Raw genomic sequence first — 15,367 nt, 5'->3', positions numbered from 1 at the left:
ATGCAGGAAGGATGTGAGCTGAATAGATGCGGGTCGTTGCTACCAGCAAATACCTTGTACTTTAAAATGTATCAATGTTGCTGTGTTTTTTTGTAGTGCTTTTGTGTATTGGGATTGGCTGCATGGAAGAACATTAATCTCACCAGTTAAAGACTCTAGCCTCAAGTCATGTAAGAATTGGCCTCTGGTCTTGTGAAGTACTAGTTCTGATTCATTTACATGATTAATTTTTCTCGTAGATAAAAGGAAGCAGTAACAAAAGCAACCTATCCAATGCCATTACAGATTCAGGTGTTGCTGCTACTAGTTACGACCCATGTCTAAAAGCATAACTTGTAAATGAATTGAAAATAGGGTCATGAAATTGCTTGGTAGAAAGATGATTATGGAATTTTCAGTTCAAAAGAAAAACCATTCATGCTTCTTCCTCACACAGTGTTTTTTCAGCCCTGAATTCCCTTTTATCTTCCTTCACTCATACCGTTTACCAAATCACCATGTCAAACAACAGCGGTCCCAGGCCAGCTTAGCTTCTTTTCACTAAATCGATGATTTGGACTCCCCAGGCCATGGTGGAGACAGTCAACAATTTGCTGCAGCCACAGGCTCAGGCGGCATGGAGGGAGCTGAGCACAGGCGAGCAGCTGCGGGCTGCCACCATGCTGCTGGACACAGTCGAGCAAGGGGCCTTCGTCCTGGCTGACAACCTGCTGAAGACGGACATCGTGCAAGAGAACACTGACAACATCCGTAAGTGCAAACTGAGGCATTTTACTTCCTTCCATCTTCCCATGCACTTGTCATTCACTGTAAATGTATATAAAGAAATATTTGCTTGTTTTGCACACAGGAACAATTTGTAACATCCCCTCCAGGAATGTTTTAAAACATAAAAAAAAAAAAAAATCTGTGCCTAAAAGGTTTTCGAAAACATAATGCCTCCGGCCATGGCTGTCATCAGCACGGAGGCATTATGTTTTCAGGCTGTCCGTCTGTCTCATTCTCGTAAATGTGATATCGCAAGAACGCCTTGAGATATTTTTTCAAATTTGGCACAAATGTCCACTTTGACCCAAGGATGAACGGCTTAGATTTTGTGGGTCATAGGTCAAGAGGTCAAGGTCACTGTGACCTCGTCTGTCTCATTCTCATGAATTGATATCTCAAGAAAACCCTGAGGGAGTTTCTTAAAATGTGGCACAAATGTCCACTTTGACTGAAGGATAAACTGCTTAGATTTTGGTGGTCAAAGGTCAAGGTCACTGTAACCTCATCTGTCTCATTCTCAAGAATCGATATCTCAAGAACACCCTGAGGGAATTTCCTCAAATTTGGCACAAATGTCCACTTTGACTCAAGGACGAACTGCTTAGATTTTGGTGGTCACAGGTCAAAGGTCAAGGTCACTGTGACCTCATCTGTCTCATTCTCAAGAATCGATATCTCAAGAACACCCTGAGGGAATTTCCTCAAATTTGGCACAAATGTCCATTTTGACTCAAGATTGAACTGCTTAGATTTTGGTGGTCACAGGTCAAAGATCAAGGTCACTGTGAAATCATCCGTCTAATTCTAATGAATCAATATCTCAAGAACACCCTGAGGGAATTTCCTCAAGTTTGGCACAAATGTCCACATGGACTAAACAATGAACTGATTAGATGTTGCTGGACCAAGGTCACTGTGACCTCACAAAACATGAGTAAATGATGATAATGACATATATCCAAAAGGCCAAAGGTCAGCTTCACTGTGACGTCATAATCAGCACAACACTTTTCTGGTCTTTATTCAACGACAGCTCAGGAACAGAGGGGGAACAGATACTGAATCTGTGACTCTAATCTTAAGTGTCCATCTTGAAACTGTGGTGATTGTCTTCTGTGCTGCCAGGTTAAATATGTTTGTGAAGCATATGCATGTTGCTGAAAAATGCACTTTTGACTTGTTATTAAATTCCCTCAAAGTCTTAACGACATATATTATATGAGTCCAAACAGTGATGGATGCAAGCTGCAATTTGACTGGTTGGTGGAGGCACACAACAGCCAGGCACAATTCTAGTTTTATGTTTACTTTTATTTAAGATGGGACAATGCACATTAATTAAAACAAGCACTGGGGTCCATCGTGTGAACGTGCCAGATTTTTATCTGCAGTCCCTGGCAGGTTGATGGCATATAAAAAACATTAAAAGCAAACCTACAAAGCATTGAAAGCTATGAAAATTGTATGCCAGCAAGCAAATTACACTTTAATTTGGTTGACTTCGCCTGCATGAGTAAAAAAGCTTGGACAGAATTAAGTTAATTTCCTTTCAAGATGCTGGAAAACAGATCATCGCTCAGCTGGAAGACAGCGTTGTCAATTATGATATTTAGAAAATTAGAAACTGAATTTAAAGAGCTGACTGTTTGTTTTGTTTGTTAGGATTTTTTTGTAATGTTTTCCAGGGGTGTTCCTGTCATGTGTCTGAAATATTTCATCCTTCTTGCCACTTGTACGGGAGTTACAAAGTTCACCATACTGCTATTGATCCGGTCCGCTCTCATATTGACAGCAGTGCTCTTGAGGCAGTGGAACAAGTGTGAAGGTCACTGGATTAATTCTTCCTCCCTCGCAGGAGGTTAAATTTTGCAGGGCTGCTCGTGTCTGATGGCAGTCAGCTGTAAATTGACAATTATCTCAAATGATTGTACTTATATTCATGTCAATTATTAGTCGCAATTAGCCACTAGTCGTGCAGATCAGGGATCAGTGCTCATTATTCAGTGTATAAATACCAACTGAGCACGGATAATGGGACTTCTGTCGTCAATATTTTCCCTCGTGGTGCTTCCCAGAACTGGATACATGGGTTGTTGAAAAGTAGAATTTATTAAATCTGTGGTTTACATTGAGAGCCATTTACAAAGCACAAAATGCAATTGAATTAAATAACCTTTTTTGCAGATGGTGGCTTCGAGGGCAAGGGGAATTAAGAAAAAATAATGTTATGATGTATCGCCCTCTTCTCAGAACAAGTGGGGGTTTTTTTTTCCAAGTTCCTGCTGCCATGGCAACCTAAAAATATAGGTCTACTGACTTAAAAGGAAGCAAGCGTAAGGAGAATTAATAAAAATGATTTTATTGTATCTGGCACACAATTCATCTGGGTATTAAGAAGATTCTGGGCTCGTTTGAAGAGGGGAACGAGACGATGCCTGCTCAACTGGAGTGAGATTTTATAGCGCATAGTGGTAGTCTGGTTAATTATGTGCTGGTGACATGTTTACTAGGCCTTATCTCTCTGTTTGCTCGGCTTATTTTTTTTTTTTTCCAGCCAGTTGGCTCCTGCAATCCCTCATGCCATGCAGGGTAGTTAAACGAGGACAAGGGGCCCCATTTAAACATCAGTAATCACTGCAGCAGCTAATTATTGATCTCTCACAATGAATTACATGCAAACGGGTTTGCAGGTGTGTTGTAGCCCCCACGCATCGCACCTGGTGACACATCCTCAATGTTGGGGTGAGGCGGTTTTCTCGCTTTAAAGTGAATCTTGAAGAGCAAGAAAGCCTCCTTCCCGTTTTAGGCTCAAGCCGATAATGAGATCTATTTTCTTCGCTTTCAAAGAAGGAGGATATTTCCTCAGCTATTGTGTCTGTGTTTGTGTTTACACGTCACAGTGCATGTGCTCGTCGAGGGCTTTGTCTGCGCAGGAGTGTGCTTCACTCTCCGCATGATAATCTTATGAGCAGATTTCTGCCGATTAGCGTGTTATTTAAACGGGCTTTGAAGGTATAGCCTTTGGGTCCAGCAACTACTATGGCATCAAAGGAATTCCCTAAAGCCCATCGTAAGCTCTTTTACACAACCACACAGGGAAAAGAGAGTTAGAGAGGGAGAAGAAAAATGCCTCCTTTATTCCAAAGGCAGGCCTGGAATCCAGGGAATGGTGAGCTATCTGGGGTATTGTCTTTGCTAAGTTGAATAGGAATGTATCACCAAAACCCCCTGGCCTTTGCAAAAGCACAAGAGAATGTTAATACAAAGGCTTTTTTTTTAAGAGAAAGTATGGGAAGCCTTGGTATGAGACCAGATACAAAGGGAGGATTAAATATGGACTCTCCGCAGCTTTTCGTGGGCACTAACCTTTATCAAAGACAGAGGTGTCACAGTCCACTGACATCGGATCATCAGCTGAATGCCTTATCAGGCCTAATGAAGTTTCTATTTTTTACACTTGATGGAATTGTGTAGACGAACTGCCAGCCAGTTTATGTGTTGCATGTAATTAGCATAGCAGAACCAAATGTAGTATCTATGACTGAAATTTTTGGACAGATCACGGTCAGAAATCACCCATTTTAGTCAGAGACACTTGCATAAAGTGTCTCTGACTAAATGTCTGTTGTGTACTGGTGTTATGTGTAATACATGAGTGGCTGATGTGCAATACTGTTGTGTGTTGTATGTGCTATTATGTTTTTTATGGTGTATGCTTTTAATTTCTTCCAGGCTATTATTGTAAGGCAGCAATACTTGTGTAACTCCTAGTCCAAGGCAAAATTCCCTATGGGGACGATACAGTATACCGTATTGCATCATACAGTATCGTATCGTATCTTATCGTGTAAAGGAGTAGGTTATGCAATTGAATTTGGTGGAAAAAGGAGGAGGCTTTCAAAAACATCCAGGCACAAATGAGGATAAATCTGGGAGAACTCCTCGGACGGGTAAAGCTACTTTCCTGCGGTCCCTGCTGGTTATTTGGCAACCTCAACCTGATGTCAAGACCTCAGGATAGGGCAGGGTATTGGTGCTCGATACCGTAAGGCATCAACGGAAATAACCCAGTACCAACTAGTATCAGACTTCTCCAGTCAAACGATTCCTGCGTTCAATCCTTTTTGTCCCCAGATGTAGAAAAAAGGACCCATTGTATGGTTTTGCTCACAGCTAGTCACCACACGCATTCTTCATTTTATTGTGACATATGACTGACCCGCTACTGCAGCAGCTACAACCCATACGGGCAGTTACCAAGATGCCAGTATAATGTTTGAAAGTATGACTAAACTACACGCTACTCTATTCATACAATGGGTATCAAAAGAAGTAGAAAAATGGTATGTATTGTAACTTTTTTACGCGATACCCAGCCCTACTTCAGGAAGTTGCTCACACAGGGCAAGAAGTAGCCTGACAGATAACTCTCTGTAAATTCAAAATGTATCTTTTTTTCACTTTAGGTTTTGTACAGATTAAACAAACAAGTAATTAAGTGTTGATTATTGGGCTTTATAGGTGATGGTTGGTGGATTATGTTACCTTTGGAGCCAGACTAGCAGTTTTCCCCTGTTTACTGTCATTGTGCTAATATGCTAATTGGCTGCTGGCAGTAGCAGCATATGTACTGTAAAGTTATGAGAGTGGTTTCCATCTCAGCTGTTGTCAAGAGGCACAAATAAGTGCAGCTCCCAGACTGTTGAAGTCTTCCTTATAAGCTTTTTAGACATCTCATATATATATCTGTAATCTTTATTTTGATAGCATTTCAACATAAAGCAGCTTTACATAGTGTCTTCGACATGTTTATTTGCTTTGCAGAAACTGCATTAATGGTTAAAAAGTGTCGTCCCTTTCATAAACTACATCAAAAACTACTTTGTGAATTCAGAAGTGAGATGCCACAACAGTAAAGGCAGCTTTTTTATTCACTCCTACCACCTGTATTAGTCAGAACTGCTCACTTCATTTTTTGGAATTTGACATTTGTGTAAGTTCTTCTCTGTACTTCCACCTCGCAATGAATCAGTGGATTCATCTCAGTGCTTTGGGAGTTAATGTGACATTTAGGAATGCCTAGACTTCACACAGGTCACCCATACTCGAGATTAGAGCACACTCGACTGCTTTATTAAACTGAATTGTATCGTCCCATAATAACTTTGATGGAATGAGCTTTTTTATTTCAGCTGGGCTCCTATCAGCAGCTCATTTTCCTCTGCTGTATGACGCCAGAGTCTTTGAACCATAAATTAGGAGCTTGCTTCAGACACAACAGCTGTTGAGCTGCCGCAGAAGCGAGCTCGTCTTCCCTAGCTGGTCTTTATCTCCTCCTTGTATCTCTTGCTCTCTCCGCTCCTCTCGAGAAAAAGATGCCTTGAAATGAAGACGTCCTTTTTTTTTTTTTTCCTTTCAAAGGCCAAAGACAACCTTTTGTTTTTACAGTTTAAGAGAAAACAATGTCACCTGGACACTTGATCGTCACTTGATTAAGAAGCCTATAGCAAGACACCAACCTCCCCTGCGCACAGAGTTGAGTTGAGACGGAGGCAGCCCTTCAAAGCTGCGGGAATCAAGAAAGGATGTGTTACATTAAGTGCTCATTGGAGATGCTTGGATTAATCAGCTACACCATGAAAATGGTTTTTTGAATCAGTGAAGTGACTCGAGATGTGTTTTAAGTTTACTCATGGCTGCTGTCTGATGTCAGGTCTTTACCTAATAGCAATTATAACCAATAAGTCACATGGAGGTTAGGTGCAAAGCATCACTTTTATTGTTCCTTTAGTTTTATACTTCTGTTATGACATGACTGTATTTTGAAAGAAGGGCTGGGTAATCTTTCAATATGATATCGGTATTGTGATATGAGACTAGATATCGTACTAGAATTTGGGTATTGTAATACCGTCTGTGTTGTCTTTTTGTGGGTTTACTGTAAAGTGATGTAATTTTCTGAACTTACCAGACTGTTCTAACTGTTCTATTATTTGCTTTTCTCGAACCATCATATCCATGTTACTGATGGTTTTTTATCAAAAATCTTATTGTGTAAATATTTTCTGAAAGCAATCTACAATATCGTCTGTATCGATAATAAGGTATTTTTTAGGTACTTGTACCTTTTGTACCTACTTGTGTTTTTAACGTAGGTTCCAGTCCTCTCTTCATCAGCTCTGCTAAATTCGGGCTAAATGTGGTCTACATTTGGGCTTGGTGCTGCATGCTGTTTAACTCCTTCTCTTACTCTGCGAGCTAGCCAGGTCAAGATTTTCATCTGGGAGGAGCAACAATGCAGCCATCTTGTTGTGGTCAGAATATGTAAACAGACCTTGACACATGCCCCCAAAGATGAGAGATAGGGCCAGTCAGAGTCTGGAGCAAGTTCCAGGACGTGACCATCAACCTCACTGATGACATTAATGAACTTACTAAGTCAGTGGTGGATTTGATTTGTAAAACAACAGAAGCAACTGTACCCAAAACTACAATTAAATGATTCCACAGTCAGACATTGATTACCAGAACCATCCTGTAACATGGACAGTTAACTTACAACTTACTTATGTATGATTCAATGGATTGATTTGGTCAGAAATATCATAGTATTTGATTTCCTCCTTATTTCCAAGCCCTAGTTAAAAGCATTTGTTTTTTTCAAAGCTTTCATGTTTGGACTGTGCAACATCGTTAATGTCTAATGCCTTGCTCATGTGATGTTCATGTGATGACAAAAGAAAAAGGAATGAGGAAAAGTGCAAACCCGAGTGTGTACGACTTGCAAACATTCACATAAACAATAGTATACAATCATTGTAGCACACACCATCCATTAAATGTAATCATTTACTGTTACTTTAATGAATGATCAATCTTAACTCTCGGCAAGAAATCTAATAACTGCATTGTCCATAATGTGGAATATTTCCTTTAAGGCCTCAGCTGCAATATTGTGTATTTTGCCTCTGCAATTTATAGTCTGCAGCACTTTTTATGTCTATTATGTCTATTGTGTGTCATAAAAATCGAACTTATTGATCACCGACTGCTGTCTTGCTTGGGTTTGTCGTGTATGTGTGCAGAGCTGGAGGTGGCAAGGATGAGCACAGATGGGAATTTGCCTGATCTGAAGTTCCCACAGACAGGAGGACAGGGCAATGCCATTCACCTCTCGGCTAACACGCTAAAGCAGCACGGACGCAACGGTGAGTAGTCAGCCTTTTTGAATCTGCGTTTATTTCTGCCCTGTTGTTGGTTTGAAGTGTAATCTCGCCTTGTGTAGGGTTTCAGTTGGTGTGTTATTTGAGTTTGTGATATAAAAGGAATTCACCAGATAAAATTCGACATGTCTAGAGCAGAAATGCTGCATTACTTCAGAGACAGGAATACAAGATCCACTGTAATTAATCAAGAGTTCTTTTTGTTATTTCTTTTCCTATTCTGAATGTGACATTGCATGGGACTGCAGTGGTTTTGTAGGGATTTCATCACAGATGCATGTGAATAACTTTCAATTTGCCTCCCAAAGCTTTTGTTGGGCTGCATATAAAGCACAGGGATCGTTCTAAGACTTCAAATAGGACCCTGGCTGTAGAATTAGTTACATTCAAGCACTGCCTCTAAACTGTAAATGAGGCAGTTAGACACAATACAAAGCTATTTTCAGGAGCAATAGAGCCCCATTTTTAGACTTTATTATCAGCCCATGCAAATCAGAATCGACTCAAGCTGCGCCCGGTGCCTCTCAGCCAGATGACTAAGTCCATGTCCAGCCGTGCCCAGGCGGATCATTAAAGCAGGGTGGCGGATATTTCCCCGCCATCCAGTGCTATAGCACCCAAATTGTTTTCTTTTCATCTGAGTGAGTGATCTCAGTCACGGCAGGGGGGAACTTTCTTTCATATCAGTGCTCAAAAGTGAGGCGGCAGGAGGGGAGTGAGATGTGTGTGTGTGAGAGACGGAGAGGAGGACATTATTAACAAGAAAAATGCTCGCCTTTGTCAGTGCCAGCAGAAGAGTGGTTACCACATTTTTTGGATGCTGAATTAAAATAACCATTCGTTGATGTCGGAAATGTTTTTCCTTTTTTTCTTTTCTGGAAGTATTTTGGCAACCTTGACATGAATCTCTTTTTAAAAAAAGTTTTACTACCAACAGATTCTTATGTTGACAAAGCTTCAACTGAGTGATGATTTCCAGTATTCCTTTTGTTATTATTTCTGGTAGTTCTCAATTGCTGTAGTTTAGTACAGTAGTGCTGTAGTACAGTAGTTTGTGTTTGTGGTTTGGGGCTGTTTGTCGTAGTTCAGACTAGATTGCTAGTTCCACTCGGGGAAAATGTTAATCCTACAGTAGTCTGGCTCACAGGTTGTCGCTGGGTATATGGCATATCACTGGCTGCCTGTTTATGGTTTTCAAAATCCCAGTCGTTTTGTGAAAGTAGTCTCGCATAGCCACACTTATCTCCACACTTCATAATGGCAGGGCTCACCTCTCCACCTGAACAAGTTCCTTCTAAGCACTACAGGCATGGTCGCTGCATATTGGGCTCAGTGCTACCAAGAAAATTGTGATTTGTTTAAAGAAATACAAAAAAATCTGAACATTTTTTACCCTCATGCCGAAAACACTCTAATCAGTGGTGAAGTGCAACTTGCAGTAAGCTGCCATGTAATGACTCTGAAAAGCTGTGGTGGCAAAGTGCAGCCAAGCTAGAAATTGGGGCTAGTTTAACTTTTAGCAGTGAATTGTGGCTATAGAATACCTAGGACTGTGCGATATGGACAAAAATTCATATCTGGTATTTACAGGTTGACTCACAATACATAAATATGTCAGTATTTTCTATGAAACTGGCAACATGTTTTCAGTTGCGAGTCAAAGCCACATTTGAGATGTAACAACCAGTTTTGCAAAAACAGACTGTTATCAAAATAAAAGGGGAATGTCCAAAAGGAGATTTTTATTCCCCTGTTTGAAAATATGCAGTTGCACAACAATTACACCTCCAAAATACTAGTCTACGGCGGGATTTCTATGAAGTGTTGTAAAGTTTAGTTGATTCAAAACACATATTAAACATGGCTTAATAAAGACAATTTCAAACACAAGTACACAAATCAGCTTCACTATAACTCACAGCATTCACAGACAAAGCACAAAGCACATTTTACGCATTTTACATTGTATAAATTAGCCTAGTGGCTAGCGAACTTCTCCTCTACTCATATGAAGCCAGAAACAACAGCAACATTTAACAAAGGTAAAGTTACAAAATTCGGCTCCATTACAGCTCACAAGGTTCACTGACAAAACAACTGTCTTATACTAAACACGTTTTCCAAACAAATATAACATGTTAACGTTATTAGCACAAGCCTATGGCATTTTACATTGTATAAATTAGCCTAGCGAATAGCAGAGATTTCCTCTGCTCATATGAAGCCAGGATAAATCACACACAAGACTTAAAATGCTATTTTGTGGAGGCTTTATTGTCTTTATTGTTTTTTATCTGTGAAATTGAAGTAAATAAAAGCTTACAAAATAGAGTAAATAAAAGCTTACAAAAATAGACAGGAGGTCTGTGTCATTGCAATGTGTAGTTACATTTCTGAGGAGGTGTGTGTCAGGCTACAGCTCTAAAAAGTGTTGCTGGAGAACTTGTGAGTAAGTGGGTGAGTGTCAGAGAGGAGAGAGGCACACTGGTATGCATCATGTAATGTAACCTATATCGATATAAATGGTGTTTTAACTTATGTCTCGCTTGAAAATATATTAATATATTGTATGTAGTCGTTATGTCGCCCAGCCGTAAGAATACCCCCAGCTAATCAGTAAACAGAGACCTGTGACCCCTGTGACATGTTGACCTATGCTAAGAATTTCCTACTGCCGCATAAAAATGTATTTATTGCAGTGAGCCACAGTGAGCAGCTGTTTGGTGTGTTTTTCGAAGTTAGTGCAGAATTCTGATTGGTTCAGCTGAAGCTTTCTCTAGTCCTGGTGTAGCGTGAGATACGTCTGGCTATGCAAGAGACAAATCCTACAGCATACAGAGGTATTTTAGACATATGTGTGCACAGACTGTGCTTCTAGCTTTGTGGCAACATGGAGTTTATGTATTTTGAATCCACCACGGGCTGATGCTATGTACCTACTGCTGTACAATGTCATCAGGGAGCTAAATAGATTGGGTTAGCAGCATGAGATAATTACAATAGCCAATTTTGCCAACTAGTTTTTGTGTTCCATAATTACACATGGTTTTGGCCATTTAGTGTATTCTTTGCTCAGGTGTCACTTGTGTAAGACTGACCACTTTCCCTTGCCCTCCTCCTGCAGGTGAGATCCGGATAGCGTTCGTCCTGTACAAACACATCGGAGTCTACCTTTCAACAGAGAATGCCAGCATGAAGCTGGGCAGCGAAGCCATGGCTACCAATTACTCCGTCATTGTCAACTCACCGGTCATCACAGCTGCCATTAACAAGGACTCTAACAAAGTCTACCTCTCTGACCCTGTCATTTTCACCATCAGACATCTACAGGTAATATCCTGTCTCTGAATGTGTGTCTGAGTCGAGATGTATTTTGTTTTTTCCCCCTTTGATGTTGCTGCCTCTGCATTTAATGTGCTTTTTGTCTCTTTCTCTTTTACTTTCATACGAAAAAAATACTCCTGCATACGCGCCTCCTTGATAGAACCCTTTCATCACAATTTTCTCTCTCCCTGAAGTGCAACCACAATGTGAAAATCCCATCTCAAACCAAGAACATTAAGTTAATATGAAGTTTTATTCAAAGGAAGGTGTGAAAGATTGCTCACAAGGTGATGCCGGCGATGCATGTTGTTGTTTATTAGTTTGAACAAATACCGGCCTGATCTCTTGAATGAATATCAGTCATATCGAGCTTCACCTGAGGCTGCTTAGTCATTGTGGGGAGTCGCGACTTCTCCCTCTTGACTCCATTATCTTCTCCACACTCTGCTACCCTCGAAATATCCCTGTTTTGTCTATGAACAGCGCCCTCAGGGATTATCGGGGATGTTGAACAACCATAAGAGAATTGCAGCGGGTCTCATGTGTAGGAGGGCCCTGGAAGGAAGCAAGGAGGGCAGAGAGAAACTCAGAGCGCGGAGGGATAGAGAGAGAATAAAAAAGGACGATAGCTTATGGATGTCAGAATTAAATGGTGGGAAAATGTCAGGGGGCAATGTCAGCGCAGTTATTGCTGTGACTCACCTGCCTTAAGTGTAATTTGTAATTTGGACTGTAGATTCAGTAATTTTACTGTTGGTCTAATGTTGGGGCACTGGCACTTTCGTACCCTTTTCTTGCTCAGATCAAGTTGTCTCAATAAAACAGTGCCCTTTTGCAAAAGTGTGTTTCCTGCACTGGAGCTTTGTGCGCTCGTAACACCGGAGCACACAAAGACAACTGCTGGTTTTAGTCAAGTGACACAAACATACAGACATTTACATACAGAGTGCATTTTGTGTACACCAAAGGCTGCACAATTAATCATACATTAATCATGACTACAAACTGCCGCAATTAATTAAAGTTGATTGGATGCATTATTGACGTTTTGCATATAGAGCATTTGCTGTGGTGCATCAAACCAACAGCTCCCTGTCCTCTGGTAAACTGGTAAACCAGTCAGAGGTGTTGTGAAGAGAACGCTCTGATTAACTGGTCTCTGCTTCTTGAGCGCGGCTGTGGCTGCAGGCAAGAATATTTTCTTATCATTTTCTGCAGGGATAAATAATACATTTTTATTTGGTGTACTGTGAACTACTGTGGTGTTATCGCTGTTTTTATCTGATTTTGATTTATATTTGGCTCTAAGAATCACAGACAAATATATAATTGTGATAATCATATCTTTTAGCCCTAAGTAATTAAAGAGCATTGTATGCATAATGTGTTCTATATATTCCAGACAAAATAAAAGGTGTTAATTATTTATCTCAGGTATCAACTTAAACTTTGCCCTTGAAAATAAACCTTAGTTATCCTATCTCTTCTACCAAGTGGGTTTTTGTATTTTTTTTTGGCTCCCCACACTTAAGTCCCCCTCTCAACCATGAGGTTTTGGATCACTGCTCTTCTGGGATGATGATGTGTCCTCTAGTTATTGTTTTGCTTCCTTGCCTCACCACTTAATGGGACCAATTAAATCCATTAATGGGACAGAGGGTCATCCTATCTCCTTGCTGTGGAATATTTCACACAGGGTTTGGATGTGTGAAGGGTAAGCTCAGTCAGCGGCAAATTTACATTCACAGAGGATAACCCTTATTAGGCTAATTACCATACAGCACGTGTGAAACTATGAGGAGAACTACGGCTCCTCGCCGTGTTGATGGTAAGACAGCGGCAGACACGTTTAACCTTGGAAGCTGCGAGCCACAAAAGAAAGTGTCGTGATCCTTTTGTTTCTGAAGCTACAAAAGAAATTGGGCTCAAGAGGGAGAGGCGGTTGATGTATCTATTTATCAGCAGTTATGTTTTGTTGCGGGTGCGTTATCCAACCTCAGTGGTCGTGGGTGACTTTTATAAAATGGCAAGTGAGATAGCAGGGAGGCGTGCTTGTCGTTAGGGCCGTAGCCCGCCGCAGACAGCGGTGGTACCCATTAAACAGTAGGGCAGTCCATTTTCACGCAGTGAAAGTTAAAGAGAAAGGTCAAAAAACACAATGAAATACAGGCATGGTGCTGCTTGATGCTGTATGACAGGAAGACCGCCTGCTATTCACTTTTAGAAAGGATACAGATTGCAGCGGGGAAAAATGAGCCTGTTTTGAAGTTCTTTATTCTGAAAACAAAGGACAGTGAAAATGGACAAAGCTAATGTGTGATTAACTCCAAACCCCTGCGTTTCACCTCGTGAGGTTAAATTCTGTGTCTGTGTTATTAATTCCACTGTGTCTGACTCTGCTCATTCATTTCTTTTTATGCCCAGCAATCGGAGGAGAACTTCAACCCCAACTGTTCATTCTGGAGTTACTCCAAGCGAACGATGACTGGCTACTGGTCGACACAGGACTGCCGCTTGCTAGGAACCAACAGGACGCACACCACATGCTCCTGTACCCATCTAACCAATTTCGCTGTTCTCATGGCCCATGTGGATGTCAAGGTAGGCCAGCTCTTTTCCTTTTCATGCTTCTCAATGGACCCATTTATCCTCAAAAAATGTTCAATTTACCAGATGCTGTTGAGAGAAATGTAAATGCGTTGATCCATCATGGTTTACGCAGCCAGTCCATTCCAGTGTGATTTGTTGAAAGGAAAAGTGAGGTTCAAAAAAGTGCAATGTATTGTAAAGCAGAGGACATCCCTTTCATTGCCGTTTGTCAATATACGTTTTATATTTCCCTTGCTTTTCAGTTCAGAGGGTAAAATAGACTGATAAGTGTTTTCTGACCTTCACAGCACTTTGTAGACTAACATTTAAAGTGCCAATATACACACAGCCCATTCATATAGTTTTAAACAATGACCCTGTCAGTGTAAAGTGTGTATTGATTGAAGCCATCTTAAACCTCCAATGTGTGAAGCAGCCCAACTATATGTTTGGCTCCAGTGTGTGTGTGTGTGTGTGTGGTGAGTTTTTGTGTACAAAGCTGTTTAAGAGCTGCAGCACACAATGCTTGTTTGAACCAGATTTTTCACATTGGTTCGTAAATAACGATTTTTTTAGGCCTTTAAACCTTTTTGAAAGTCGACAGAAAATGTATTTATCTGTGTTTTTACATGCTCTCTGTGTGTGGCCACATATGGAGGATAGTTTGGGGTTGTATTTTGGATCTGAGTCCAATGCTGTGTCTCAAATTGCGTACTTCTGTACTTACACTTAATATTTTGAGTACATAAGTGCGTTCACTCTGAGAAGTATGGAAAAATGCAGTGCACTATGAGTACCCAGATGGTGCATTCAAAACGGTCAAAAAGTTGAGTGTGGAACTATGGACACTTCTCGCACTCAATGGTCGCCATCTTGGCTACGTAGCGGAAGGGGAGGGACCAATTTTCAAACTGGAAATGGCGGCCGAGGACTGTGCGACCGTGAACGTCGCTTCATTGTACAAATTCATGTGTTTTTTGCACTAAGCACCATATTGTTGTCAGGTATAAGCCAGCAGTATGTTTGTTGGGTTAATTTAGCAGTCTGTAATGATTTGGTACCGCGAACGATAATGCGAATGCTAATGCTAGTTTGCTAACTAGCTAATTTGCAGTTGTCATTTCCGGTGAGTGCACAACGGCTGTATTTGGTTTGAGACAACATTACCCTGTCGAAATATGCACACTACGCCAATAAGTACATAGTACACACAGCATACTACATTGAAGTATACTAACGGAAGTATGTGATTTGAGACACAGCACAAGTTATAACCAGATTTGTGCTAATTAGGGGTTAGCAGTTTCTTTTAACATTGCTTTGAATACCAGTAACTGACAAAGTCATTTTCAAGAAGGAAACACAAAATAACAAGACATCCAAGAGGCCTTTTATTTTAGTCCGGTGTTTCATCAACTCAGTGATCTTTAGCATCGCATTTCAAAGTGCTATCCATTTAGAGG

General features: G+C 40.7%; 1 protein-coding gene across 10 annotated transcripts in view; it reads left to right on the top strand.

Annotated features, from left to right (window-relative positions):
• Window positions 1–15,367, top strand: part of LOC117246452 (adhesion G protein-coupled receptor L3) — a 322,005-nt gene that overhangs the window by 258,213 nt on the left and 48,425 nt on the right. For all 10 annotated transcript variants that reach the window (XM_078164394.1, XM_033610365.2, XM_033610368.2 and 7 more), the window contains 4 exons: window positions 567–750; window positions 7,854–7,976; window positions 11,116–11,321; window positions 13,740–13,916. In XM_078164394.1, the coding sequence (XP_078020520.1) occupies window positions 567–750; window positions 7,854–7,976; window positions 11,116–11,321; window positions 13,740–13,916 (690 nt within the window). The remainder of the gene's footprint in view (window positions 1–566; window positions 751–7,853; window positions 7,977–11,115; window positions 11,322–13,739; window positions 13,917–15,367) is intronic.

The sequence above is a fragment of the Epinephelus lanceolatus genome, chromosome 22 (genome assembly GCF_041903045.1).
Source record: "Epinephelus lanceolatus isolate andai-2023 chromosome 22, ASM4190304v1, whole genome shotgun sequence".
Lineage (NCBI taxonomy): Eukaryota > Metazoa > Chordata > Actinopteri > Perciformes > Serranidae > Epinephelus > Epinephelus lanceolatus.
This window is presented reverse-complemented; position numbering and strand designations above follow the sequence as displayed.